The 26,433-nt window shown below is 45.7% G+C and overlaps 1 protein-coding gene across 2 annotated transcripts; it reads right to left on the bottom strand.

Moving 5' to 3' along the window:
* Window positions 1–269: 269 nt before the first annotated feature.
* Window positions 270–11,313, bottom strand: SLC25A38 (solute carrier family 25 member 38). Of its 2 annotated transcripts, XM_060162211.1 has the most exons (7): window positions 10,921–11,308; window positions 6,047–6,168; window positions 5,356–5,440; window positions 4,469–4,648; window positions 4,066–4,234; window positions 2,149–2,315; window positions 270–1,058 (listed from the first exon to the last, which is right to left on the bottom strand). In XM_060162211.1, the coding sequence occupies exons 1-7, from the start codon at window positions 10,987–10,989 to the stop codon at window positions 936–938; spliced, it is 915 nt and encodes a 304-aa protein (XP_060018194.1). In that variant the 5' UTR covers window positions 10,990–11,308; the 3' UTR covers window positions 270–935. The 2 variants fall into 2 exon arrangements, with proteins under 2 accessions (XP_060018194.1, XP_060018195.1); XM_060162212.1 differs by lacking the exon at window positions 2,149–2,315 and having other exon boundaries at window positions 10,921–11,313.
* Between the last annotated feature and the right edge of the window lie 15,120 nt (window positions 11,314–26,433).

Here is a 26,433-nt window from a genome sequence, read left to right as displayed (position 1 = left end):
TGGGGCTGGGAACGAGGGTTAATTGTAAATAAGAGATCTTATTGGGGGCGGGGGGTGACTGTGTTCTGAAACTGATTTATGGTGATGGCTGCACCAGTCAGTAAAGTTACTAAAAAAAATCACAGAATTGTCTACTTGGAATGGATGAATTGTATGATATATAAAATAAAGCTATTTTTAAAAATTTTAGGTTTGAGGACCTATACAGATCAAGAGTCAGCCACCTTAGACTATTTTGTTATTTTAGAGCGGAGTCGTGGCACTTGAGGTTTTTCAATGATAAAGTGCTTCACTTTATTTATCCAACTTTAGCTGCAGAAAAAAGCCAGAGTAACCTGGAGTTGAAACAGTGCAGGAGCCAAGATCAAACAATATTATTTGGACACTTAGGGGCTAGGAAGCCACTGCTCCCCTTCTCCGGAGCCTCTGAGAAGTCAATGAGGAACCAATGAAGTCGTGACATCTGTTCTTCATCACCTCAGAGGCAGTCTTCAGCCCGGTGACGGTGACTCCTCTCTCAGCAGACCCAGCCTGGCTGCTGGAACTCCTCCGCCACTGCAGGCGGCCCACAGCCTCCCTGGCGCTGCACTGCCCAAGAGCAGATCCAAAGAGGCACTGTGGTGTAGTGGGTGGCTGAGCAGAGACACCGGACAGAGCACTCTCTGGAAATGCCTTTTCAAGTAGCCTTGCAGGGTATGTAAACCCTTCTCCTAATTCCCCAATATGATGTCCATGTCAGTGACTCCTCTTCTGGGAGGTCTGGAAGGCTGGAGTCGGACCCACCTATTCTCTTCTTGAGCTGGGTAACTGAAGGTGACGTGTTTGCCTGCCTCTCCAGATAGGACTTTGTCCGACTCCAGGGTAGTGAGTTGAAGAGGTCCTTGGCAGAAAACAGGCAGGGCGACAGATCCCATCTCTGCCTGGTCCTGGCTCGGTCAGGACTGCAAGCCCATCTTGGCCATCATCTCTTCATAGACTGTCCACGCCATGGCTGCCATCAGAGTTCTGCGGAGGGCCCGGGGGACACCGCCTTGGAAGAAGCCACGCAACCCATAATCCTAGGAGGAAAATGGAGGCCAAAACTCTGGGACTAAAGCAGCAATACACTTATATACCTGGCACGAGAGTGAGGATCTCTCTCTGCATTACCCCATTGTTAAGTCTTACTTTTTAGGCTTTTATAAATAATGTTAAAACTATGAATACTGGGTCCAAGGAGGCAATAAACTAAAAAAAAAATTTTTTGGAGTAGTTGCTAAGCTTTATCTTTTTTTAGGCTTGCTCCATCCAGGGGAATTTATTTCTTAGCTGAAAATCTTACCATTTTCACATATACTGAAGACTCTATTTTCAAACTTCATGATTTTAGGTATAAAGAATAAGAAAGCAGGCAACCTAAGCAGTGTGATGAATATGATCCGATTCACAAATACTTGCTTGTATCTAGGATAAGGCAGATACTTGCTGCAGATGCTTACATGTTTCCTGTGCTACATACAAAAATTGAGTAGTACAGAAACATCTAAAGATGTAGGTGACAAATTTACTTTCAAAAAGAATATCTGATAACAGTACGTTTCCAAAGGGCTTACTCAGTGGCTTTTAAATAGCATTTTAGTGTACTTTACAATTACTGTACTTTTTATCTTCAATACCATCTGTCCATTTGCATTAGTGCAAACTCCTGGAAACAAAACAATGTGCTTGTGATTTTTTTCTGACTACATTTTCTCCTAGATCCTTGATTAGGTTAAGGAGTCCTTCCAGATCTCCTGACTAGGTAGGTCTGGGGTAGAGCCCAACAATATGCATGTTTAACAAATATCACATGTTGTCCTAATGTCAGGCTCCCTCCCTAAACAAACAAAACCAAAACAACAACAACAACAAAAAATCCCACAACCATAGATTTTTAGCAGTGATTCTCAACCTTGGCAACACATTGGAATCACCAGGGAACTTAAAATACTGATGCCAGGGTTTCATCTCCCCCAGAGATTCTAATATGATAAGCCCAGGTTATGAGCTGGGAATCGGGATTGTTTTAAAAGCTTCCCAGGTGTTTCTACCATGTAAAGGATAAGAGCTACTGCCTGAGAGAGAAAGCCTTAACCACAATATGAACCAATATTTATTCTAAAGCCTTACTTTGAAAATGAGTGTCACTGCCTGGCCAATCCACCGAAATTTCATTGGGGAGAGCTGCATGTGAGTTTTGATAACATCTGCAGGTTGAGTTACCAGTGAGGCCAGAATCCCAGCAAATATCCCACAACTGAAATTTACAACGGGAACAAGGACTGTATCCAATTGGTCTGAAACAGGACAAAGGCAACATTCAGTTATAAATAAATCCCACATTCATCAGATAAATATCCATGCCAAGTTGCCCACTAATTCTTCCTGAAAGCCAGAAGGGTCTGGATTCAAACAAGGCTAAGAATCCAAAATCTAAACTAATCAGTGTAAGTAGGATAATGGAAAAGTTCACCTTTTTACAACCATCAGCATAATTGACTAAGGCAAGAGTCATTCACTGATGCTAAAATATATGGATGAAAGGACAGGAAGTGTTATATAGATTTATATAGACTCAAAGTATCTCCCCACAGAGATACTTAGAAATTACAGAAGAACAAACAATTGAGTTTTCAGTGGAGACACTATTTTTATAGTGATAAAAAGTTAACATCACCCACAGTGCATCAAACGGATGTCATGAGCTTCCTGATATAAGGCACTGAAGACACAACCTCAGTTATGTGCTCCTCTAGCTAGAAAGATATAAATGAATCTAGTTGAAAGGAAACATCAGGGAAACCCACACTGAGGTTATATAACTGGCTTATACTCTTGAAAATAAAAAATAAAAATTGCTACAAAATACTTTATTGGGAAAATTGGAGAAATCAAGACTATAGATGAAAGAACTATCGATGGTTATACAAGAATGCATTTGTTCTTAGGAAGTACACACTGATGTATTTAAGGGTAAAGAGGCATCATGTCTGCAACTTATTCTTAAATGGTTTGAGGAAAACAATTATACACATAGAAAGAGAATAATGAGCTATGGAGTTATAGGTACTATTCTTGTGGCATTTTTGGTAAGCATAAAATGATTTCTAAATACCAAATTAAAAAAAATTTTCAGGATGGATGAAGAAGTTAAAAATGTATATCCAAGCCCCCTTATTGCCTTAACTTTCTCCTGTAAGGTAAGGCTGTGACCTGTAGTGTCACACCTCCTGGCGCCTGGGGAGAAGCAGCAAATCTCCCAAAGCACTCCAACTGACACCACTGTCATGGGGGTGGCATTCTGGCTTTCCCAATTAAACGACTTTGGTTGCAATTCCTTGCTCACATTATCCATAGACACCTTACTGAATGCAGGTTCACTTTATAGGATGTGTTTCTATCAATGCCTGGCTCTGCTTGGGTGGATGTTTACTGCCTGTCGATTTTGCCCATGTCTTGACAACACGAGCTTACTGGAAGCGTGGGCCTGCCAAAATGCTAGGGGTTTGGCATCTTTCTCTCCATCCAAAAGGAGGGCTCAAAACAATGTTAGCCAAGAGCACAGCAAGGGACATGAAAATATTTTTCTTCCAGCTCCTAACCCATTGGATTTCCCAAACTTGTCTGATAAGAATCACAACAAGTGCTTCTTGAAAAATACAGTCTCTGAGGTCTTACCCCAAATCTTCTGATTTAGGATGCCTTGGGTAGGACCCAGATCAGGCAAATGTGGGAAGCATTGCTGCAAAACCTATGCAAAATGAGCTTTATCCTACCCCCTCCCCGACTCAAGAATTACATACTATCAGTAGTCTGCCTTAGGAAGCTATAAACTCAAAAGGGCAGGGACCATGTCTTCATGGCCGCCCTTGCATCCCAGCACCGGGTCCCATGCCTGACACAATGCAGATACGGCTTGGTTTCTAAAACTAGGATAAGAATCTGGAGCTGCTAAGAACAACGAATAGTCTCCTATCTCAGAGAAAGTGGTGAGGATGTGATCTCTCAAGGGATATCTCTTCCCACCACACCTTCCTTTACCCGTACCATGAAGCACAATGTTTTTGGTCTGGTTGTAAAACATCAAGTAGATTCCGGAAAAGGGGGCATCACGAAGGAGTGTTGCTGTCAGGCCACTGAAGAGACCCCGGTACCCCTCGCTGTGACAGATGCTCCGCAGGGCCGCGTAGATGCTCTCATAGCCGTACCGCCCACTCTGCAAAGGAAGCACAGAACCAATGGCTGGCACAGTGGCCCTGGGTTTGCGCACTGAACGAAGCCATCCTCAGGGTGCATTACCGGAGCCCTGGCGGCTCTGGTTTGCATGTGCTTGGCCTGACTACACAGATGAGTTCTCCGACCACATCAACCCTGTGTTAGGTTATAAATCGGGAGGTGGCATCAGTGGCCACTTGACTCAAGAGCCCGGTGTCTCTGGTTGCCCACTCACCTCGTACCGTGTCTTGATCACAGTGATGGGTGACATGCAGACCCCCGCGACAGAGCGGGAGCCCACCCCCAGTATGACTGACTCCAGGGCGGTGGGGGGATGGCCTCGCAGGAAGTACTGCTTCAAAGAGTAGAGAGTGCCAAAGTAGATTCCAATGCCAGGGACGCACCTCACGATGGACTGCAGAACAAGTCGGAGGGAGGAACGGAATCAAACACCAACATGTAAGATCCTGTCTGAGCTGGATTTCCCCAAAGAAGACCCGGGATTCGCATGCAAGGAGTCGATTTAAGGTGTGGAGGGAACACCAATGGGAGAGTAGGGAAATGAGATGGGAGAGAAGGCAGCCAACAAAGAGTGTGTCGTCTCATCAGTTATTGCCATGGGCAACGGAATCCCTCTGGGGAACTCGGGGAATCAGTGTCCTAGGTTACCCTGCCACCTGAGGAGGGAAGGGAAGTTTTAAACATCAGCTCTCGTCTTTCATTGGTTAAGGGCTGCTGCGGGGTTGGGGTGAGTGTGAATTCCCTGCCATTTCCAGCAAAGTGAGTTCCAAAGGCCAGAAAAAGCTGTCTAGGCAAAGAAATGCAGGTGTGGAGGCACTGGAGGGGTGAGGGCAAAGTCTGTTGACAGGTGGGGCGCCAGCTGCCTCTGCTCTAGGACTTCATGCTGCACTAAGAAGTCGTGCCCAGGACGCACAGGTGTGCTATTCCCAGGGCCCTCAAATGGAAGCCAGTGACAGTGAGAGGGACGGGCAGGAAGACCAGAAAGGCCCTCCCACCACCTCCAACCTCACGTACCCTTAAAAGAGAGGAGGTGTGAGGTGGATGAGAGACGGCTAGTTATTAAAGGAGGGGGTGCAAGACAAGACCCAAAAGGCAGCTTACGGGGGACATCCCTTTCCAGAGGCCAAAAAGACTCTCCGTGCGAACCACATTCAAGAGCACAGCCAACATCCCAACACGTCTGGATCTGAAGGCAGACAAAACGGAGGCAAGGAAGGAGAAATCGCTTAGACCACATCCCTGTGAAAGAACTCCCCACTCACAGACTTCTCTGTGTGGACTCTTTTCTAGAACACTTAAGAATCTCTAAAAGGCACCCTGGAGTTACTCTCAGTTCCTATGTGTTCATGATGTGGCAGGTGCATGATTCTTTGTCCATTCACACTGCAAGCAATGGGATAACTTCTCATTTTACATACACTCTGTGCACTTCCCACAGGGCTGAGCCCAATAGGGGGCACATAAGATACACTCAATACCTATCTTATTTCCAGAAAACCACCCACTACTTGTGCCAGGCAGCACAGTTATGACATTACAGGCTGGCACAGTAAAATGCAAACGTCACCAAGGCAGATCCCAGGAAGCTACTCAGGGAAGGACCCCACTTAATTAAGAGTATATATAAAACACATGAAAGCTCGGCCTGGCCTGTGTTTCTCTTTGCTCATCCAACAGAATGGAAGTTGACTGAACACAGTAAAGATGCGCCAGTATCTGAGAGAAGTTGCTGAAACCAGGTCCTCAGTGAAAAGGCGGGGAGGGAGCGGGGGAAGGGGGCAGCAGGCCTTACCCATGGGCTGAGGGCTGAAGGGTCTGCAGGCGCGTTTTGAGGAGATCCAGGGGTTGGAAAAGGAGGGTAGAGCAGGTCCCACTGATGGAGCCACACAGGAAAGCTTTGATCACGGGCTGCAACTGCAGGGCAAGAGAACAGTGTGCCAGCAGCTTTGTCCCAGCCTTCGTCACACCTGGACCAGTCAGTTCTCTGTAAGGATCTCTTAGAAACTCACCTGGTGGCACCCTGTATTAGCGTCAGACTTCACAGAGGGAAAAGCATAGCCAGGAACGAACAGTGTTGGAATGTTATTGAGAACACAGTATACTCCAAGAGGTAGCTCTCTGGTCTTACTGATAACAACTTTAGTAATTACTGATAATTAAAAACTTACGGATAACTTTGCTCCTACTGAGCAACACGGTGATTTCCATCTGTGAATTATGCCACTGACCACACCTCCCTACTTGTCTTGACAGTAAGTCATAGGCCAACTCCTTCTCGTCACAAAAGCAAAACTCAGTTGAACAGTGTTTTAACTCTGAACTGCTGGTTTCAGGTTCCTTAGGTTGTAGGGCCTGCAGGCTATTTACAGGAGTAAGACAAAGGAAGTGAAACCATAAGTGAGCAGGTACAATGTGAAATGTCTGTGCCACTTCCTGTAAAACCCATGCATTTCCGTAATGTAAAACTTTCCCCGTCATATACCCATTTGTCTCACCGGGACCTAAACAGATCGCAGGGGCACCACAAGGCCAGCAACCACTCCTGGGTTTGCTGGCTGTCCTCTAAGCCAGGAGAGTCACACACACTGTCTAATTGAGAGGTGGCATCCAGGAGGGCAGGACTGCCTCGCAGACTGACTGTGTTTCCCCCAAGCGCACTCCAGAGGCCCCACAGCGAGACGCAATCAAATGGTTGTGAAAACACACTTTTAAAAATCCAAGCAGGAAACAAATGTCCTCTTTTCCAAAGGAGACACTTGGCAAACTCCATCCAAAGATCGTCTCTCTTCTCATTAAATGGCATTTGCACTATTACTTTTTAATAAATGGCATACTATAGTCCTAAAATGCTATTAAGATGAAGTTGCCTGTTATACGTCAAAAAAACTACCTACCCGGAACCAAAATGTTTGTAATCTGTGGTATTTGTTTCACAGAGAAGAGAGATTATTCCACGTTTCACCAAAACAGCAAGTCTCAATTTATAACTGGAATTCCTTAAAAGGACTTAATAAGTTCAGATAATAAATACTGGAGCTTATAAGCACGTTCAAATAGCCTTCCAAGCATCAAAGGTAAGACCCCTAGTACAACCAAGCCAGATGGGAACAGCTTCATCAGATGTGTGTCCTGCTCCTTTTGCTAACCCATATTCCCACGAATTTTGTTTCTCAGCCTCATCTGAACCTTTGTGGCATCAGTGAGCCTCTCTTCCCTGAATACTCAGCCTCTTACTTCCACTGACATCTTCTCCTTTGTCTGGAACAAGCTCGAAAGCCCCCCATATTTCCAGCCTGATGCCACATCATCTCCACTCCCTCTTCACTAGTCACCCTTCAGGTTCCCCAGTCTGCCATCCAGGTAAAGCCCCTCCACTAAAGTTGCCTCACCAAGGACCTGCCATATCCCAGGACCCCTTTCCCATCTGTGGCCTTCTCTTACTTGGCCTCTCTGGTGCATTTGAAACAGCTGATCACCGCTCCTCTCTTTGTGGTTTCTGGCTGCCCTTCTAAGCCTCCTTTCCCCAGCCACAGATGTTGCTGTTCCTCTTATCTCCCCGTAGCTGCGGCCTCTCAGGGCACCCTCATCTCCACACCACACCATGCTCGATGCACACATGCCGGCAACGCCCACACCTCCAGCCCACTGCAGCCTCTCTCCCGAGTCCACTGTCCCCATGCTTCCCCCACGTCCCCTCGAATGGCCTGTAGGCATCTCAAACTCAACATCCCCTAATGGAAACTCTGTCCACGGTTCTCCACACGCTTGCCTCTCCTTCATGTCCCAGCAGGACATTTGGGAGACAAATAAGACTCCTTGGTCTACCTACTGTTTCATGACCAACTCCTACTGATGACCCCTCATTCCTCCCAGAGCCTGCCCCCCACTGATCCATCCTAGTGATCTCCTTGGGGGTCTCCAGCCTCAGCAGTGCCAACCCCCGCTACCAGAGCAGCCTGGGGTGAGGCATCCATATACAGCACCTCGAAATCTCACAATGCTCGTAAGAGCTAGATGTTCAACCCCATTTTCCAGATGAAACTGGAGCTCACAGGGATGACAACGTATCCTAAGTCACAGGGTTTGAAGCCATTGGCTAAGACTCAAAGTTCATGCTTTTTTCACCATTCCTCCCAGTCTAAGTGACAGTCCAGGGCACTTCCCAGGCAGCTCAGCAGCGTTCTGCTGTTGGCTGTTGACCACCACCAGCTCCTTCTGGAAATGTGCTCTGCCTCCGGCTTCTGGGATTCACACCGTCCTGATCTTCCTCCCACTTCCCCAGCCTCTCCGCCTTCACATGCAGAGCCTCTTCTTTTCCACCCTTCTGTCCACACTTGCGAGCTGTCTTCTGCAGACTCCCATATCCACTTAATCCGATGTCCCACAGGCACCGCGGGTTGACATTTCTAAACCTGAACTCATCTTTCTTTCTCACCCCCCATGTGCCTCTCCTCCAGGGCACTCCATCCCAGTGAACACCCTGCCATTGATCTACCCTAACCCCACACTCGCGTTCAGTGCTCCTCTTCAGTGCTTCCACGGCGCCGGAGCCCACCTGCCTTATGACTGAGGGTCAAGGACAGAGGAGGTCTGGACTGTCCTGTTCATGGTGGTTCCTCCAGCACTGACCATGGAGCCTGGTCCACAGCAGGTGCTCAACAATCAAGAATGAATGAATCAGGGACTTCCCTGGTGGCACAGTGGTTAAGAATCCGCCTGCCAATGCAGGTGACACGGGTTCGAGCCCTGGTCCGGGAAGATCCCACATGCCGCAGAGCAGCTAAGTCCGTGCGCCACAACTACTGAAGCCCGCAGGCGTAGAGCCCCTGCTCTGCAACAAGAGAAGCCACCGCAGTGAGAAGCCCACTCATTACAACGAAGAGTAGCCCCTGCTCGCCGCAATTAGAGAAAGCCCTAGCACAGCAACGAAGACCCAACGCAGCCAAAAGTAAATTAAAAAAAAAAAAAAAATGAACGAATCACTTCATCTAACAGGAAATCTGCACATGGCTCTCCCTTGAGCACAATTCCACAGGATAAAGCTTAGAGGGCCCTGCAGGCCACATCCCTGGACAGGGGACTCTCCCCTGGCTCCCCCCAGCCCTTTGCTCCAGTAAGGCTGTAGGAATGGCCGGCAGTTACAGCTTCTAAGCAGTTATCTTTGGAGCTGCCTCTCTAAGGCTCTCACAGGTTGTGTATGGAACTACTGTATACTGCTCCCCAAAGCCCAACACACTGTCCTCCACTGCAGGAACTATTTTCTTAATGTTTTTATTTTTACAGCACATTGCTTGAACATTTTATTGGCTTAAAAAATATTTGTGGATACATGCATAGAGCCCATAACTTTTTTAACTTTGTAATTTTCCAGGTCCAATAGCATAGAACAGATGCAAAATATAAAACAGCAGTATAGGTTAACCTCTGATAGTTAAAAACAAAACAAAACAAAACAGGTAACATAATTGTTTTAAAAAAATAGAATTTACACTTTTCATTTTTAAGATATTGTCAATGGTGGATGGCATACCCTTTAAGGCATGCTTGACTTTTTTTCCTAAACAGCCCAAATTTATTCAAGGTAAATAAAACGAGTAATACAGCTGGCTTTTTTGTTTATTTGTTTGTTTTTTGAGGGGGAGTAGGGCAAAAACAACCAAACAATGATACATAGATACATAAAGGCAATAAGCAGCACTTGAATAGTTAGCAAACAGGTTCCACAAGCAACTCCTACTCCCCTTTAAAAAAACTATATCCTAAATCCAATTCAGATCTCCAGGCCAGAGCTGGAGGACCCAAAAAGAAATATGTAAGCACATGTTATAAGATGTAAACGGTCCCCGCCTCCACCTTTGTTAAAGATAAAAAACAAAACAAAACAAAAAACCCCACACCCCTGCCCTGCCCCCGGCGCAGGTGGGCCGTGTCCTTGACCTCAGGGAGAAAAGTAGCCGCGGCCAACTGTCCCTCCCGGCCTAAAGCGAAGCCGCATCCCCGCCTCCACCCACCGCTAGCGGCAACTCAGCCAGACCTTCCTCGCCGGCCCAGCCCAGCCTCCGCCTCCACCAATGGCAGCCCCGCGGCGCGAACATGGCAGCCAATCCAGGCGCGGGAGGGGCGTGGCCTCGTGGCGAGGGCAAACCGCACCGGTTCCCGGGAGGGTCCACCTGGTCCAGCCCGCGGGCGCTGTACAGCCCTGACCCACCTCGCTCGAGCAACGATCGCTCCTCAGGCTTAGCGTTATTGCCGGGCTTTGCAATGGTCCAAATATCTACCCAGGTGTCCTCCCACCTGTCATTCTAGACATCCAACTCAAAGCAACGTCCCGTAGCGCTCGCACCTCGCTCTGGACCACGCGGGCACATTCCCCCCCGACACCGGCCAAGGCCCCAGCAATTCCGCCTACCTCTACCCAGATTACCAATACAGGAGCGAGACCTTTGCTTGCCTGTCCCAAGGACTGGACTGCAACTTCTCTCCTTCCTCCCCTCTTTTAATCCCTTAGTCAAACTCCATCTCTGCCAGCACGTCCCCAACCGGTTATGCGCGCATCCCGGAGGCTGAAAAGGTTCCCCGAGGGCCGCTGACCCTCGGCAACCTTCCGAATTTCCCTCCCCGAGCCGGCAATGCCGGAACCCCTGCCTTCCCTTCCCCGCAGGTTACCATAAGCGTTTCCACGCTGTCTCCGACATCTTGAGGCTGCAGCAGCGCCGGGCGTGACTTCTGAATCATTGGAAGGGAGGCCTGCGACTGCACTGGGCCCGGGGTGCCGTCGGTGGGAGCTCAGGCCCGGCCCTGACGATCCTAGAGAAGACGACGCGATGGCGGTAGCCGGGCGACGCGTTCTACCGTGGGGCTTCTCTGCGGTCTGCGCTGGTCGAGGGTCGGCACCTGCGCGCCCACCGCACGTGAGTGGCTCCAGGCGCCGCTCTTCACTAGCTCAGCAGACTGCGAGGCTCTGCTGCCCTGCCCATCCTGTCCCGTCGCCGTCTTCAGGACTTGAGAGTATTAGACAGGGTTCATCCGGGAGTGGAGAAAGCCGGAGGAACTAGATATAACGCCGGAATTTAGCTTCCGGGGTTGGACGCGGGTCGCGCTTGGCGAGGGTGTGCTCCTTAGTACCACCTCGTGGAGACCTCCGGAACTGCAGGATCGGGGCTTCCCTGCGCCCGGAGCTGCATCGGGCGTCTGCAGGGTGGTGTGCTTCTCGGCGCCACGTCTGAAGGTAGTTACAGTCCAGACTCGCTCTGCCAAATGCGGTAGCCAGTAGCCAACTGTGGCTATCGAGCACGTTAAGTGTGGCTAGTGTGACTGAAGACCAGAATTCTAGACTTGATTTAATTGTAATTAATTTGTATTAAAACCCGAAGCAGTGTGGAATATTTTTCCATTAAACACAACTTTATTGTCTTGGCAGATCCACATTTCCCTTTAAACGCTGAAAATTTCGTGCCAGAAATGTGCTGTAAGTTATCCACACGCTGGATTTCTAAGACGTGACAATAAGATAAAATAATCTCATGAATAATTTTTACATTATTACATGTTGAAATGATATTTTGGGTGTATTGAATTAGGTGAAATAATTATTAAAATTAATTTTATCTCTTTGCTTTTTTTCATATGACTACTAGAACACAAGATTACACTTGTTATCCTGTGATAAAGCATAATGGAAAAGAATATGAAAAAGAACATATGTATGTAAAACTGAGTCACTTTGCTGTACAGCAGAAATTAACACAACATTGTAAATCAACTATACTTCAATAAAATTTTTAAAAATTGCACCCGTGGCTCGAACTACTTTTCTACTGGACAACACTGGCCTCCCAGAGAGGTGAATGGGTGTGTTATGATGGCCTCTATCCTACAACTTATAGAGGCTCCTCTCCATGAGAGCATCCCTCCAACCCCAAACACGCAGCCTTAAGAGTCTCCCAGGGTAGGCAGTGCCCTCAGCAGTGTGGAAAGTCACCCTCTGTGCCCGGTCACAAGGATGGGCACAAACAGGAGGAAAAAAGAATTCTAATGGCCTTACCAGAAGCTTTGGCAAAGAAGACGGTCCTGTCACTGCTTTGGGCTTCACAAGACAGAAACACCTTTCTTCCTTCCATGCCAGTGACCTTTGCCTCCAGCCTCACCACTGAGCCGAGAGTGAGTGGTCTAGGAAAGAGCAATGGGGGAGAGCGGCTGGTGGGCTGGTCTCCTGAGAAAGGGAGGGATGACCCCGTGGGAGGATGAGGCTACCGGAGTGGAGGTCCTGGGGTTCTGCTCCAAGGTATCAGGGGCCCTTGCATTTGTCACCTGATAGCTGTGTATTCACCTCAGCTTCTTCATCTGTCAAGTTGGAGGTACCGACCTCCCAGGATTATAGTGAAGATTGAACAAAATAATGTGTGCGTGTTTCGCAAGAGACTAATCAAATACCAGGAATTATCATTTCAGTAGGGGCCCAATAATTATTTGTGGACTAAAGTAAATATTTACAGGCACGTGGGCTGGCTTTCTCTAAATCAAAGGCAGCCAAAAGTAGTTCATCATCATCCCATGTAGAATATCTTTATGTTGGAACACATAACCCATCTTCAAGCTTATCACCTTGTCCTTGGATGAAAAAGGAACATCTAACAAGTTTAGATTGGTCCATGAGAAAAGCAAAAGTAGAAACTCCTCTTTGCATTCAGGATTGCTACATGAGCCCTCATCTTCCATCGCAACACATGGAATAACCCCATGCCAGCTTACTCCTAACTTGAACCCAGGCAAGGAAACAGACCTCTTGAAGGTGATGGTCATGGTTCCTGTAAAGACTGCATTGGCACTGTTGTACAGCGTCATGAAAAACGTGTCTGTCATGGTCCCCAGTGCACCACCATGGATAACCCTGCAAGGGGCAGACGAGGGGAGAAAGGGAAAGAAAGAGTCACCCAGGACTCCACTCCGCACGGCGAGGTTCCAGTGAGGTGACATGCTGAAGGGTTCCCTGCAATCCAGAACAAGATTCTTTCATCTCTCAGGGTAGAGCAGAGACGTAAGAGCAAGGAAATGCAGGGGAAGCAAACAAGGCTGTCTGAAGCAACTTACACCTGCTTAGAAGAGAATAAATTAAAGCAGAAGAAACTCCCCACCCCACCACCAGCTCCAACCACAAAGTCTGATGAATCTTGTGTTCCCTCTTGGGTTGGTCTCAGGGGGAACTAGAAAGGTGCAGTGAAAACAGCATGGGCTTTGCAGGCAGAGAGAACTAACTCTAAATCTCACATTTCTAGCCATGTGACCTCAGTCAGAGAACCACTTGGGGCATCTGTTTCTTCATCCATAAGATAGGAATATCTCCTAAGAATTTTTGTGGGCATTAAATTAAGACAGCCAAATCTCCATGTGCAGGGTCTGGCATATACTGGCCACTGAACAAGAATAGTTTTTCCCCCTTCTTATTTCCAATGTCCACTGCTTACTCCATTGCCATTTAGGAGGTTCAGGAAGTCCCTAACAGGGAGAGGCCACACCTCGGGTGGGTGACCGAGGGGCTGGCGGAGCCTCCCTACCCAGGGGGTCAGTAGAATCAAGCTGCAGTAACCAAGAACCTGCTGAAGGCAGCCATGGACCCACCAACTGTCCTCTCACCCCCACCCCTCCCTGCTCCTTGACCAAGAAAAAGCCCATTTGAGCTACTGGCTGCGATGGCTCTCTGTGCCTCACTCAGGCAGCCCCTCCAGTAGGGGCTCAGGCTGGAGCAAGCAGATGCACTTCTTCTCCGAGGCACCGTGGAAGATGATGTACTCAAAGCCAAGTTTCTTCATCTCTGTGATCCAGAAGAAGTGGCGGGTATCTTCTACCATTTGGACTGGAGAGTAGAGTTGAGTCGGTGAGAAAGATGTCGGGCTGGAGTCTGACCCTTGGGACGGTGCAGTCTCCAGGGCAGAAAGCATCCAACCGGAGGAGATCCTCAGGAAACCCACTGCTTCCCATCCGCACCCCCCGGGATGGCCCCATAAACCTCTGAGGGAGACGAGCAGCTTCCAAGGAAGGGATGAGATCAGCAGTGTGAGGGACAGTGAGAGGTGAACTGCCTGTGAATTTGGGACACCAGTGCTCCTATCAACTGAATAATAAATACTAATCTGAATGCATTGATTGTGGCAGATCAAGGAATAGGCAGGCAAAAGTCCTTTCTGTAAATTAAGTATATATGTCCCCTCTCACTGCCACAGGTCTGAGATTTCAGAGAAATTTGTCTATACAGTATGACTTGAATTGGGGATAATTTAGAGGACGTAATTAGAGGTAAAGCCTCCAATATATAAAATCCAAGACTTGTCAAACACCTGCATTTTTACCAAGAATCTCAAAGCAGAATTTCGAATGACAGCTTAGGTATATAAAATTAGAAGACTTCGGCTTGCTCCTGTCTCTGCAATGCGGGATCCGGTCTTTGTTTTCCATCTGATGTCCTTCACTGGTTCAAGAGCTCAGCTCAAACTGACCACTAGAGGGAGCATGAGTCCAGTCCATAACAGGTTCTGGCTTCTGGCCTCAGGGGTCAGTAAGATACTGCCCCCTGGCTGCATCACTGAGCTTCTGACCCTGTGTGTACCAGGGTAAAGGCACTGGTCCTTAATCCCAGGCACTGCCTCTTCCCAATTCCTCACTGAGACTGCACCTGTCTGGTCTACAAGAGAGGATGGGGCTGGCAGGTATAAGGAGATGCCGGGGTGACTGCAGACACGGGTGGAGAGAGCACTGCCCCAGGGGTCAGGAATTCCTGATTCTAGTCCAGGCTCTGCCAAAAACTCACTTCATCACCTATCTAGGCCTCAGTTTTCTCTCTTGTAAAATGAGCAGGTTGAAAAAGGTGGCCTCCATGTTCCTTTTATGGCCTAATATTGTGTGAGTCTAGGATCACCATGCCCAGACTGCCTTGTACCTGACTCTCAGGCTAATGCAGCCCACACAGGAGGTGCTGGAACTGGGCTGGGGCACAGAGCTCCTCGAGGAAAATGCACACACATAAGCAAAGATTTGCCAACAGTCCTGCACTAACCAGAGCCCTGCTCCAGCCGAGGTTAAGTGCTCCTGATATAGGGATGTGAACTTACCAGGGATAGCTTTAGTGATCCTAGCTAAGTCTGCCTCTTTAAGGAACTGCAAAGAGTGCAAATAACCTGGAAGTCTCGTCCCCGTCCCATCCACCATCTTCTCCATGTGTTCATTGTACAGCCTCACCATGATGGTGCTCCAGCTGGCGTTGGGTAGGGAATAATCCTTTGTATTGGAATGGAGGTGGCTACTTGAGACCTGGAAAATCCAAAACAGGTAGTTGACTATGCCTGATCCAATTCCAACTTGATTCATTCATTTATGCATGTATTTAATAGATGGGGCAGTTTTCACCAGGCAGAGCCTGTACAAATAAATGCCCAGAGATGAGAGAGAGCATGTTTCCGGAACTGTACAAGTGGAAAGGTCTAGTGGTAGGGAAGGGGGGCAAGGGAGGAGGTCAGAGAGAAAAACTAGGGCCCAAGCTGCCATGTTAAAGAATCTGGGCTTTATACAGAAGAGCTATAAGCAGGAGAATGAAATGGTCAGATTTCCTTGTTAGAAGGATTCCTACTTGCACATGGAAACCTGTAGTCTAGTCAAGCCTCAATGACATTGGGAGCCTGGTTGATAAACAATTCAAAGACACGGTCTTTTCCCGGCTGTTTCCCTCTCCTGCTCCCCCATGTCCTCCAGGCTCTTCTCCCAACACAGTTCACCTTGGTTGACTCTCTGGTTTATTAGGCCTCTTTACTGTCCCATTACAGCTGGGGGCTCCACCAGAGACTCCCTTTTCCGGCAGACAGAGGAGAGGAGGACCAGGTCTAGGTGGCCAACTCTCCTCCCAGGGTTTTGGAAAATCCATCATATGGCAACGTTTTCTTGTACCTTCCACCTGGCTACTGTTCATATCAGCAGTGCCAAGCAGTCCTTCTTGCTCTTGTACAGTTTCTACATTTTTTCTGGCTTAGTTACTGGCTTACTCACAGTTCCCTGTATACGCTCTTATTTACCTACACAGATGGAGAAAATACAGATTCTTATATTATTTATAGACAGACAGGCTTTTAAGGGGGGGGAAAGCCTAACAACACCTAGGAATGGTCCCCGATCCTTACTGCCCTCTTGCAGGGAGCTTTTTGCCAGCTAGTAGAGGGTAGAGTGGCATTTGAATTCTGTCTCCCTAACTTCTTCCCGTTAATACACTGCACTGAATGGTACTTGTCCTTTGACTGCTTTGAGCATCAGTTGTTAAATCTGTAAAATGAGAATAACACCACCTGCCCTGTATGTTGCTGTGAGGACTGCATGCGGTCATGATATTGGAATGTACCTGGCTCAGTACCTGGCCCAGAGCAAGCATTCTAAGATGTTAGTTTCATCTGAATTCAACAGGAAAAGTCTCTCCTTCTCAAGTTTGATTCCAAAGAATTCTTTCCTGGTACTGATCATATGAAACCAAACCTGAACTCAAAATATTTTGGAATGAGTTTACTCATCTTATGAAATGATGAAAGGGGTGACATCTAATCGATGCTACTTTTGAGCACTTAATTTGCACACAATTCATTTTTTTATTGGGGTGTAGCTGCTTTACAATGTTGTGTTACTTTCTGCTGTACAATGAAGTGAATCAGCTATATTTATACATATATCCCCTCCCTCTTGGAACTCCCTCCTACCACCACCCCATCCCACCCATCTAGGTCACCACAGAGACCGAGCTGAGCTCCCTGTGCTATACAGCAGGTTCCCACTAGCTATCTGTTTTACACATGGCAGTGCACATACATCAGTCCCAATCTCCCAATTCATCCCCCCTTCCCTGCCCCATGTCCACACGTCCATTCTCTATGTCTGCGTCTCTATTCCTGCCCTGCAAATAGGTTCATCTGTACCATTTTTCTAGATTCCACATATATGCGTTAATATACGATATTTCTGTTTCTCTGTCTGAATTACTTCACTCTGTATGACAGACTCTAGGTCCATCTACGTCTCTACAAATGACCCAGTTTCGTTCCTTTTTTGGGCTGAGTAATATTCCATTGTGTATAAGTACCACATCTTCTTTATCCATTCATCTATCAATGGACATTTAGGTTGCTTCCATGTCCTGGCTATCGTAAATAGTGCTACAATGAACATTGGGGTGCATGTGTCTTTTTGAATTATGGTTTACTCAGGGTATATGCCCAGGAATGGGACTGCTGGATCACATGGTACCTCTATTTTTAGTTTTTTAAGGAACCTCCATACTGTTCTCCATAGTGGCTGTATCAATTTACATTCTTAGAGAACAAACTTATGGCTACCAGGGGGGAAGAGTGAGAGGAAGGGATAGTTATGGAGTTTGGTATCGACATGTACACACTACCATATTTAAAATGGATAACCAACAAGGATCTACTGTATAGCACAGGGAACCCTGTACAATGTTATGGGCAGCCTGGATGGGAGGGGAGTTTGGGGGAGAATGGGTACATGTATATGTACGGCTGAGTTGCTTTGCTGTGCACCTGAAACTATCACAACTTTGTTAATTGGCTATACTCCAATATAAAATAAAAAGTTTATTCAGTGGCTTGAAAAAAAATAAATTAAAAAAAGTTTACATTCCCACCAACAGTCCAAGAGGGTTTCCTTTTCTCCACACGCACTCCAGCATTTACTGTTTGTAGCTTTTTGATGATGGCCATTCTGACCAGTGTGAGGTGATACCTCATTGCAGTTTTGATCTGCATTTCTCTAATAATTAGTGATGTTGAGCGTCTTTTCATGTGCCTCTTGGCCATCTGTAGGTCTTCTTTGGAGAAATGTCTACTTAGGTCCTCTGCCCATTGTTTGATTGGGTTGTTTGTTTTTTTGATATTGAGCTGCATGAGCTGTTTGTATATTTTGGAGATTAATCCCTAGTCAGTTGCTTTGTTTGCAAATACTTTCTCCCATTCTGAGGGTTGTCTTTTCATCTCATTTATGGTTTTCTTTGCTGTGCAAAAGCTTTTAAGTTTCATTGGGTCCCATTTGTTTATTTTTGTTTTTATTTTCATTATGCTAGGAGGTGGGTCAAAAAAGAACTTACCGTGATTTATGTCAAAGAGTGTTTTTCCTATTTTTTCCTCTAAGAGTTTTGTAGTGTCCAGTCTTACATTTAGGTCTTTAATCCATTTTGAGTTTATTTTTGTGTATGGTGTTAAGGAGTGTTCTAATTTCATTCTTTTACATGTAGCTCTCCAGTTTTCCCAGCACCACTTACTGAAGAGACTGTCTTTTCTCCATTGTATATTCTTGGCTCCTCTGTCATAGATTAGGTGACCTTAGGTGTGTGGGTTCATCTCTGGGCTTTCTGTTCTGTTCCATTGATCTATATTTCTATTTTTCTGCCAGTACCATACTGTCTTGATTACTGTAGCTTTGTAGTATAGTCTCAACTCTCAGAGTCTGATTCCCCAAGCTCCGTTTTTCTTTCTCAAGGGTGCTTTAGCTGTTCAGGGTCTTTTGTGTTTCCATACAAATTGTAAAATTTTTTGTTCTAATTCTGTGAAAAATGCCACTGAAAATTTGATAGGGATTGCATTGTATCCGTAGATTGCTTTGGGTAGTATAGTCATTTTCACAATATTGATTCTTCCAATCCAAGAACATGGTATATCTCTCCATCTCTTTCTGTCATCTTTGATTTCTTTCATCAGTGTCTTATAGTTTTCTGAGTACAGGTCTTTTGCCTCCTTAGGTAGGTTTATTCCTAGGTATTTTATTCTTTATGTTGTAATGGTAGATGGGATTGTTTCCTTAATTGCCGTTTCTGATCTTTCATTGTTAGTGTATAGGAATGCAAGAGATTTCTGTGCATTAATTTTGTATCCTGCAACTTTACCAAATTCATTGATTAGCTCTAGTAGTTTTCTGGTGGCTACTTTAGAATTTTCCACATGTAGTATCATGTCATCTGCAAACAGTGACAATTTTACTTCTTCTTTTCCAATTTGGATTCATTTTATTTCTTTTTCTTCTCTGACTGCCGTGGCTAGGACTTCCAAAACTCTGTTGAATGAGAGTGGAGAGAGTGGACACCCTTGTCCTGTTCCTGACTTTAGAGGAAATGCTTTCAGTTTTTCACCATTGAGAATGATGTTTGCTGTGGGTTTGTCATATATGGCCTTTATTAAGTCAAGGTAGGTTCACTCTCTGCCCAATTTCTGGAGAGTTTTTTTTTTATCATAATTGGGTGTCTAATTTTGTCAAAAGCTTTTTCTGCATCTATTGAGATGATCACATGGTTTTTATTCTTCAATTTGTTAATATGGTGTATCAGACTGATTGATTTGCGTATACTGAAGAATTCTTGCATCCCTGGGATAAATCCCAATTGATCATGATGTATGATCCTTTTAATGTGCTGTTGGATTCTGTTTGCTTGTATTTTGTTGAGGATTTTTGCATCTATGTTCATCAGTGATATTGGCCTGTAGTTTTCTTTCTTTGTGACATCTTTGTCTGGTTTAGGTATCAGGGTGATGGTGGCCTCGTAGAATGAGCTTGGGAGTGTTCCTTCCTATGCAATTTTTTGGAAGTTTGAGAAGGATGGGTGTTAGCTCTTCTCTAAATATTTGATAGAATTCACCTCTGAAGCCATCTGGTCCTGGACTTTTGTTTGTTGAAAGATTTTTAATTGCAGTTTCAATTTCATTATTTATGCTTGGTCTGTTTATATTTTCTATTTCTTCCCGGTTCAGTCTTGGAAAGTTGTATGTTTCTAAGAATTTGTCCATTTCTTCCAGGTTGTCCATTTTATTGGCATAGAGTTGTTTGTAGTAGTCTCTTAGGATCCTTGGTATTTCTGTGGTGTCAGTTGTAATTTCTCCTTTTTCACTTCTAATTTTGTTGATTTGAATCCTCTCCCTTTTTTTCTTGATGAGCCTGGCTAAAGGATTATCAATTTTGTTTATTTTCTTGAAGAACCAGCTTTTAGTTTTATTGATCTTTGCTATTGTTTTCTTTGTTTCTATTTCATTTATTTCTGCTCTGATCTTTATGATTTCTTTCCTTCTACTAACTTTGGGTTTTGTTTGTTCTTCTTTCTGTGGTTGCTTTAGGTGTAAGGTTAGGTTGTTTATTTGAGATTTTTCTTGTTTCTTGAGGTAGGATTGAATTGTTATATACTTCCCTCATAGGACTGCTTTTGCTGCATCCCATAGGTTTTGGGTCTTTGTGTTTTCAGTGTCATTTGTTTCTATGTATTTTTTGATTTCCTCTTTTATCTTCTCAATGATCTCTTGGTTATTTAGTAGTGTATTGTTTAGCCTCCATGTGTTTGTGTTTTTTACAGTTTTTTTTTCCCTGTAATTGATTTCTAAACTCTTAGCACTGTTTTCAGAAAAGATGCTTGATAGAATTTCAATTTTCTTAAATTTAAGAAGGCTTGATTTGTGACCCAAGATGTGACCTATCCTGGAGAATGTTCTGCGTGCACTTGAGAAGAAAGTGCCTTCCGCTGCTTACAGATGGAATGTCCTATAAATATCAATTAAATCTATCGTTCTGTGTGTCATTTAAAGCTTGTGTTTCCTTATTAATTTTCTGTCCTGATGATCTGTCCATTGGTGTAAGTGGGGTGGTAAAGCCCCCACCATTTTTCTGTTACTGTCGATTTCCCCTTTTATAGCTGTTAGCATTTGCCTTGTGTATTGAGGTGCTCCTATGTTGGGTGCATAAATATTTATAATTGTTATATCTTCTTGGATTGATCCCTTGATCATTACATAGCGTCCTTCCTTGTCTCTTGTAACAGTCTTTATTTTAAAGTCTATTTTATCTGACATGAGTATTGCTACTACAGCTTTCTTTTGATTTCCATTTGTATGGAATATCTTTTTCCATCCCCTCACTTTCAGTCTGTATGTGTCGCTAGGTCTGAAGTGGGTCTCTTGTAGACAGTATATATATGGGTCTGTTTTTGTATCAATTCAGCCAGTCTGTGTCTTTTGGTTGAAGCATTTAATACATTTACATTTAAGGTAATTTTGATATGTATGTTCCCATTCCCATTTTCTTTATTGTTTTGGGTTTGTTTTTGTAGGTCTTTTTCTTCTTCTGCTCTTGTGTTTCCTGCCTAGAGAAGTTCCTTTAACATTTGTTGTAAAGCTAGTTTGGTGGTGCTGAATCCTCTTAGCTTTTGCTTGCTATAAAGCTTTTGATTTCTCTGTTGAATCTGAATGAGATCCTTGCTGGGTAGAGTAATCTTGGTTATAGTTTTTTCACTTTCATCACTTTAAATATGTCCTGCCACTCCCTTCTGGCCTGCAGAGTTTCTGCTGAAAAATCAGCTGATAAACTTATGGGGATTCCTTTTTATGTTATTTTTTGCTTTTCCCTTGCTCCTTTTAATATTTTTTCTTTGAATTTAGTTTTTGTTAGTTTGATTAATATGTGTCTCAGAGTGTTGCTCCTTGGTTTTATCCTGTATGGGAGTCTCTGTGCTTCCTGGACATGGGTGGCTATTTCCTTTCCCATGTTAGGGAAGTTTTCGACTATAATCTCTTCAAATATTTTCTCAGACCCTCTCTCTTTCTCTTCTTTTCTTGGGATCCCTATAATTCGAATGTTGATGCGTTTATTTTTTCCCAGAGGTCTCTGAGACTGTCCTCAATTCTTTTCATTCTTTTTTCTTTATTCTGCTCCTCAGCAGCTATTTCCACCATTCTATCTTCCAGCTCACTTATTCGTTTTTCTGCCTCAGTTATTGTGCTATTGATTCCTTCTAGAGTATTTTTCATTTCAGTTATTGTGTTGTTCATCTCTGTTTGTTTGTTCTTTAGTTCTACGTCTTTGTTAAACATTTCTTGTATTTTCTCGATCCATGCCTCCATTCTATTTCTGATATTCTGGATCATCTTTACTATCATTACTCTGCATTCTTTTTCATGTAGGTTGCCTATTTCCTCTTCATTTATTTGGTCTTGTAGGCTTTTACCTTGCTCCTTCATCTGTAACATATCTTTTTTGGCATCTCATTTTTTTTGATGGGTGAGGCTGTGTTCCTGTCTTGCTGATTGTTTGGCCTGAGGCGTCCAGCACTGGAGTTTGCAGGCAGCTGGGTGGAGCTGAGTCTTGGTGCCGAGATAAGGATCTCTGGGAGACCTCACACTGATTAATATTCCCTGGGACCTTAAGTTCTCTGTTAGTCCAGCAGCTTGGACTCAGCACTCCCACCACAGGAGCTCACGCCCAACCCCTGGCCTGGGATCCAAGACCCCACAAGCCATGTGGCACAGCAAAAACAAACAAAAACATAAAACAAACAGAAAAGAGCAGAACAGTAACAAAGAATAAAAAATTAAATAAAATCAGAAAAATAAAAAATATATTAGAAAAAAATAAAAGTGAAACAACAACAAAACAAAACAGAACCAGAACAGCAGAAAGAAAAAAGAAAATAAAGAAAATGAAAAATTTTTTTAATTAAAAAATAAAAAATTCCCTGGTGCCTTCTCTATCAGTGTCCTTGCCCCCACAGTGAGCTACAGCATACCCCCGCCTCCCCAGTAGGCTTCCAAGACCTCTAGGTAGATCTCTGGACCCACTGTGCCAGCCCCAGCTCTGCATGTGTTCCTCTCACCAGCGTCTGTTCCTGGAGCTGGCCCAGAGCACACATGCCCATGCAGGTCAGCTGGGGCACAGGCCTCCACAGGCTCACCCGCAGGGGCTGGCACAGCCAGAGAAGGCCTTGGAGGAGGCGGCACTTGACCTACCTGTACACGCATGGCCAGAGGAAGCCCTGTCAGGGGTGGCCCCGCTGGGGCCGGCACAGCTGGAAGAGGTGTTGGTAGGGGTGGGGACGGCTGGGGGGGCAGGAGGATCAGGCTTGGGACTTGCCCAGCCGGAGGGGGCCCCAGGGGGTGGGGATTCAGGCCTGGGACCCCAGAAGGCTCACCAGGGCCTGAGTGGGTGGGGGAGAGGCTGGCTACATTCCCCTCCAATCCCCTGATCCCCCTAAGGTCCCTCTCTATCCCCGCTGATCCCTTCGCCGTGAGTGGCCCCTCCGAGTGTGGGACCCTCTCCCCTTCCCCAGCCCCCCACAGGTGTCACACCTCCACCTTTCTTTCCTCTTTCCTTCCCTCCCACATCCTACCCGGTCATGCAGGGATTCCTCCCATCCCCTTAGGTGTCCGAGGACCACTATCAGTGCCTAGTAGGTGCCCTAGTTATGAGGAGACGCGAACTCCATGTCCTCCTATTCCACCATCTTGACTCTGTTCCACAATTCACTTTTTTAAAAATTTAAGGTCTTCATTGTATTTATTACTTTTTCCATTCAGCACCGTTAAGATCTACCCACGACCTGAGTATTTTGTAACTTCCTGTGATCTCCTTTTGAACTGAAGACTTAAAAAGTGAATATTATTTGGTTCCAAAGCTTGTGCTTTTTAAAACTGTATTTTTTTTACATCTTTATTGGAGTATAAATGCCTTACAATGGTGTGTTAGTTTCTGCTTTATAACAAAGTGAATCAGCTGTACATATACATATATCCCCAAATCTCCTCCCTCTTGCCACAATTCACTTTTAATTATGCCCCCTTTTTTTTGGTCCAGAAAATGCTACATTAAACTGTCATCACTGCTCTCCCTTGAGTTGCCACTAATCAGATTCTCTTTCCCGGATTCTGCTTGTTCTGGGGAATCAGTAACCCAACTTTCCCACATGGGAAATGTTCAGCAGGGTCAGTAAGACTGAAGGAGCCTCCAGATGTTGTCTCTAAGTTTCCAGTTTGAGGGTCCACCCCTCAATATAGGACGAAATGGCCAAGTGGAATGAGCATCTTCTAAGAATCAGGAGTCCTGGCTCTAAGGCTCTGCTGTGGCCTTGGAAAGGCCATCTTGTATCTCCAGGCCTCAGATTTCTCATCTGTCAATGGAGTCTAGGGTTCCTTCCACCTCCCTCAATCTGGGACTCTCTGACCACACTCACAGCTCACCTGTACACGACGTGGGTACACACGGTGATGTGTGGGGGCTGGCATCCAGTCTGACTTGAGCATCCGGGGCTGGCCAGCCAGGGCTGGGAGAAGGGGTGCTGCCTGTCGGTGCCTCACCAGCCACCTGAGACCTCTCTGCAGCATGATGTCCAGCTGAGATGTGCCAACTGAACCTCCTTACAAAGGCAAGCCTTCCTCCTGGTAGATGAGCACTGGCCTGAGGCTCAGACTCAGCCAATCAGAGCCTGTGTTGGTCCCCTGAGGGGCAGAGAGAGGATGGCAGCCAGGGCATTCCAAGTCCCTCTCGCACTGCCAGGCAAAGCAGTGGGGAGCAGAACTAGAAGAGACATCCGGTAATCACAGGTTAGTAAGTTACAAATGCATTTGATTTCAGGAGCTGCCAGATGAATTTTTGTTTGTGTGAACCATGTGCCTGGAACAACTGAATCAATCTCAGAATGTTTTGCAAGCCAGGGTCACCAGGGTCACAAACAATGACCAGGAACCAGAGTGGATAACCTCAGTCTCTGCGTGTGAGGACAGATGGCCCTGATACCTCACCCCAGTTCTTAACTGTGTCTTGTTTCAGGAACCAGTTCATTTCTTCATCCAATAAATATTAATTAAGCACATATTGTGTGCCAGAGACTGTTCCGGACTTTAGGGATGCAGCAGTGAATAAAACAGATAAAGTCGATGTCCTCATGGGGCTTACATCCTAGTTGGTAAAAACAAGTAACATTAATTGTTGTGCTTTCTGTACCCAGGCACTGTTCTGTTTCTCTGTTTTATCGTCTTTTTAAAAAAAATTTTATTTATTTTATTTTTGGCTGCGTCGGATCTTTGTTGCTGTGTATGGGCTTTCTCCAGTTGCGGAGAGCAGGGGCTACTCTTCATTGCGGTGTGCGGGCTTCTCATCGCGGTGGCTTCTCTTGTCATGGAGCACGGGCTCTAGGCACTCAGGCTCAGTAGTTGTGGCGCACGGGCTTAGTTGCTCTGCAGCATGTGGGATCTTCCCAGACCAGGGCTTGAACCCGTGTCCCCTGCATTGGGAGGAGGATTCTTAACCACTGTGCCACCAGGGAAGCCCTGTTTTATCGCTTTTAATACTTATGTTATCTCATAAATAGTCCAAATTAAAATTTCACCAATTGTTCCTAAACCATCCTTCAGAGCATTTTCCCCTCGATCCAGAATCCAATTTAAGATCATATATTTCTTTAATCTTGAACAGTTTTCCAGCCTTTCCTTGACAGACACATTCTTAACATACCAAGCACATATACCAGATACACACAGGAATGGTCTCCCATTCTTTCAATCTTGCTGTAGGAGACTCTTGTTACTGCCAGCTAGTGAACGGTAGGTGGCGTTAGACACAGCGCATAACCCTGTATAACCAACCGTCTCACAGAAATCAGAGGTATGCATTATTACTATCTGCATTTTACATGTAGGGAAACTGAAGCACAGAACAGTTAAAGTAAGGTGTCCAAAGTTGCACAGCTAGTAGAAGGCTATGTGCTGTGTATTTTTATTATAGTAATAATAATTAACCTTTTATGTGTACAAAGATGTTTACAGGTTACAGGTGGGACATCAGGCATTCCTACGGAGAAGGCAAGACAGAAAGCACCATCATCACCATCTTCAACCTCATCTTATACATGACTGTCTTGACACGCAGAGAGGTTACTTCAGGCTGGTTTGTAAGTGAGGAGCAGGGTCCAGAACAGGAATTCTGAGGCATCCCCTGCGATGTCCTATCAGGAAAGGCCAGCATGGTTCAAGATCCAGAGATACATCCCACTTCACAAGTGTTGGCCGCTCCAAATGGTCTTTGCTGGGTTGGAGAGAGAAAAATCCTGGCAGGCAACAGTCCAGTAGCACGTAGGGGAGACCCCTCCCCAATTCACACCCCGACCATCGAGCTGGTCCAGTCTGGTGGTGCCCTAGGTGGAGGCCCCTCCGAGGGGCTGGCTGAACTCAGAGTCGTGGCCTGCAGAACTCAGCCTACTCCAGGCCAGGCAGTGGGGCAGCCCAGCTGAGGAGCACAGGGCACGTGTGAGAAGACAGTGCACTTGCAAGAGGTAGGGGGGAACTCCGTGGCTTTGGAGACATCATGCTCTGGGATTCTGATTTGGCAGCCTCTTAG

Source organism: Lagenorhynchus albirostris, chromosome 10 (assembly GCF_949774975.1).
Source record: "Lagenorhynchus albirostris chromosome 10, mLagAlb1.1, whole genome shotgun sequence".
In the NCBI taxonomy this organism is placed as follows: Eukaryota; Metazoa; Chordata; class Mammalia; order Artiodactyla; family Delphinidae; genus Lagenorhynchus; species Lagenorhynchus albirostris.
This window is presented reverse-complemented; position numbering and strand designations above follow the sequence as displayed.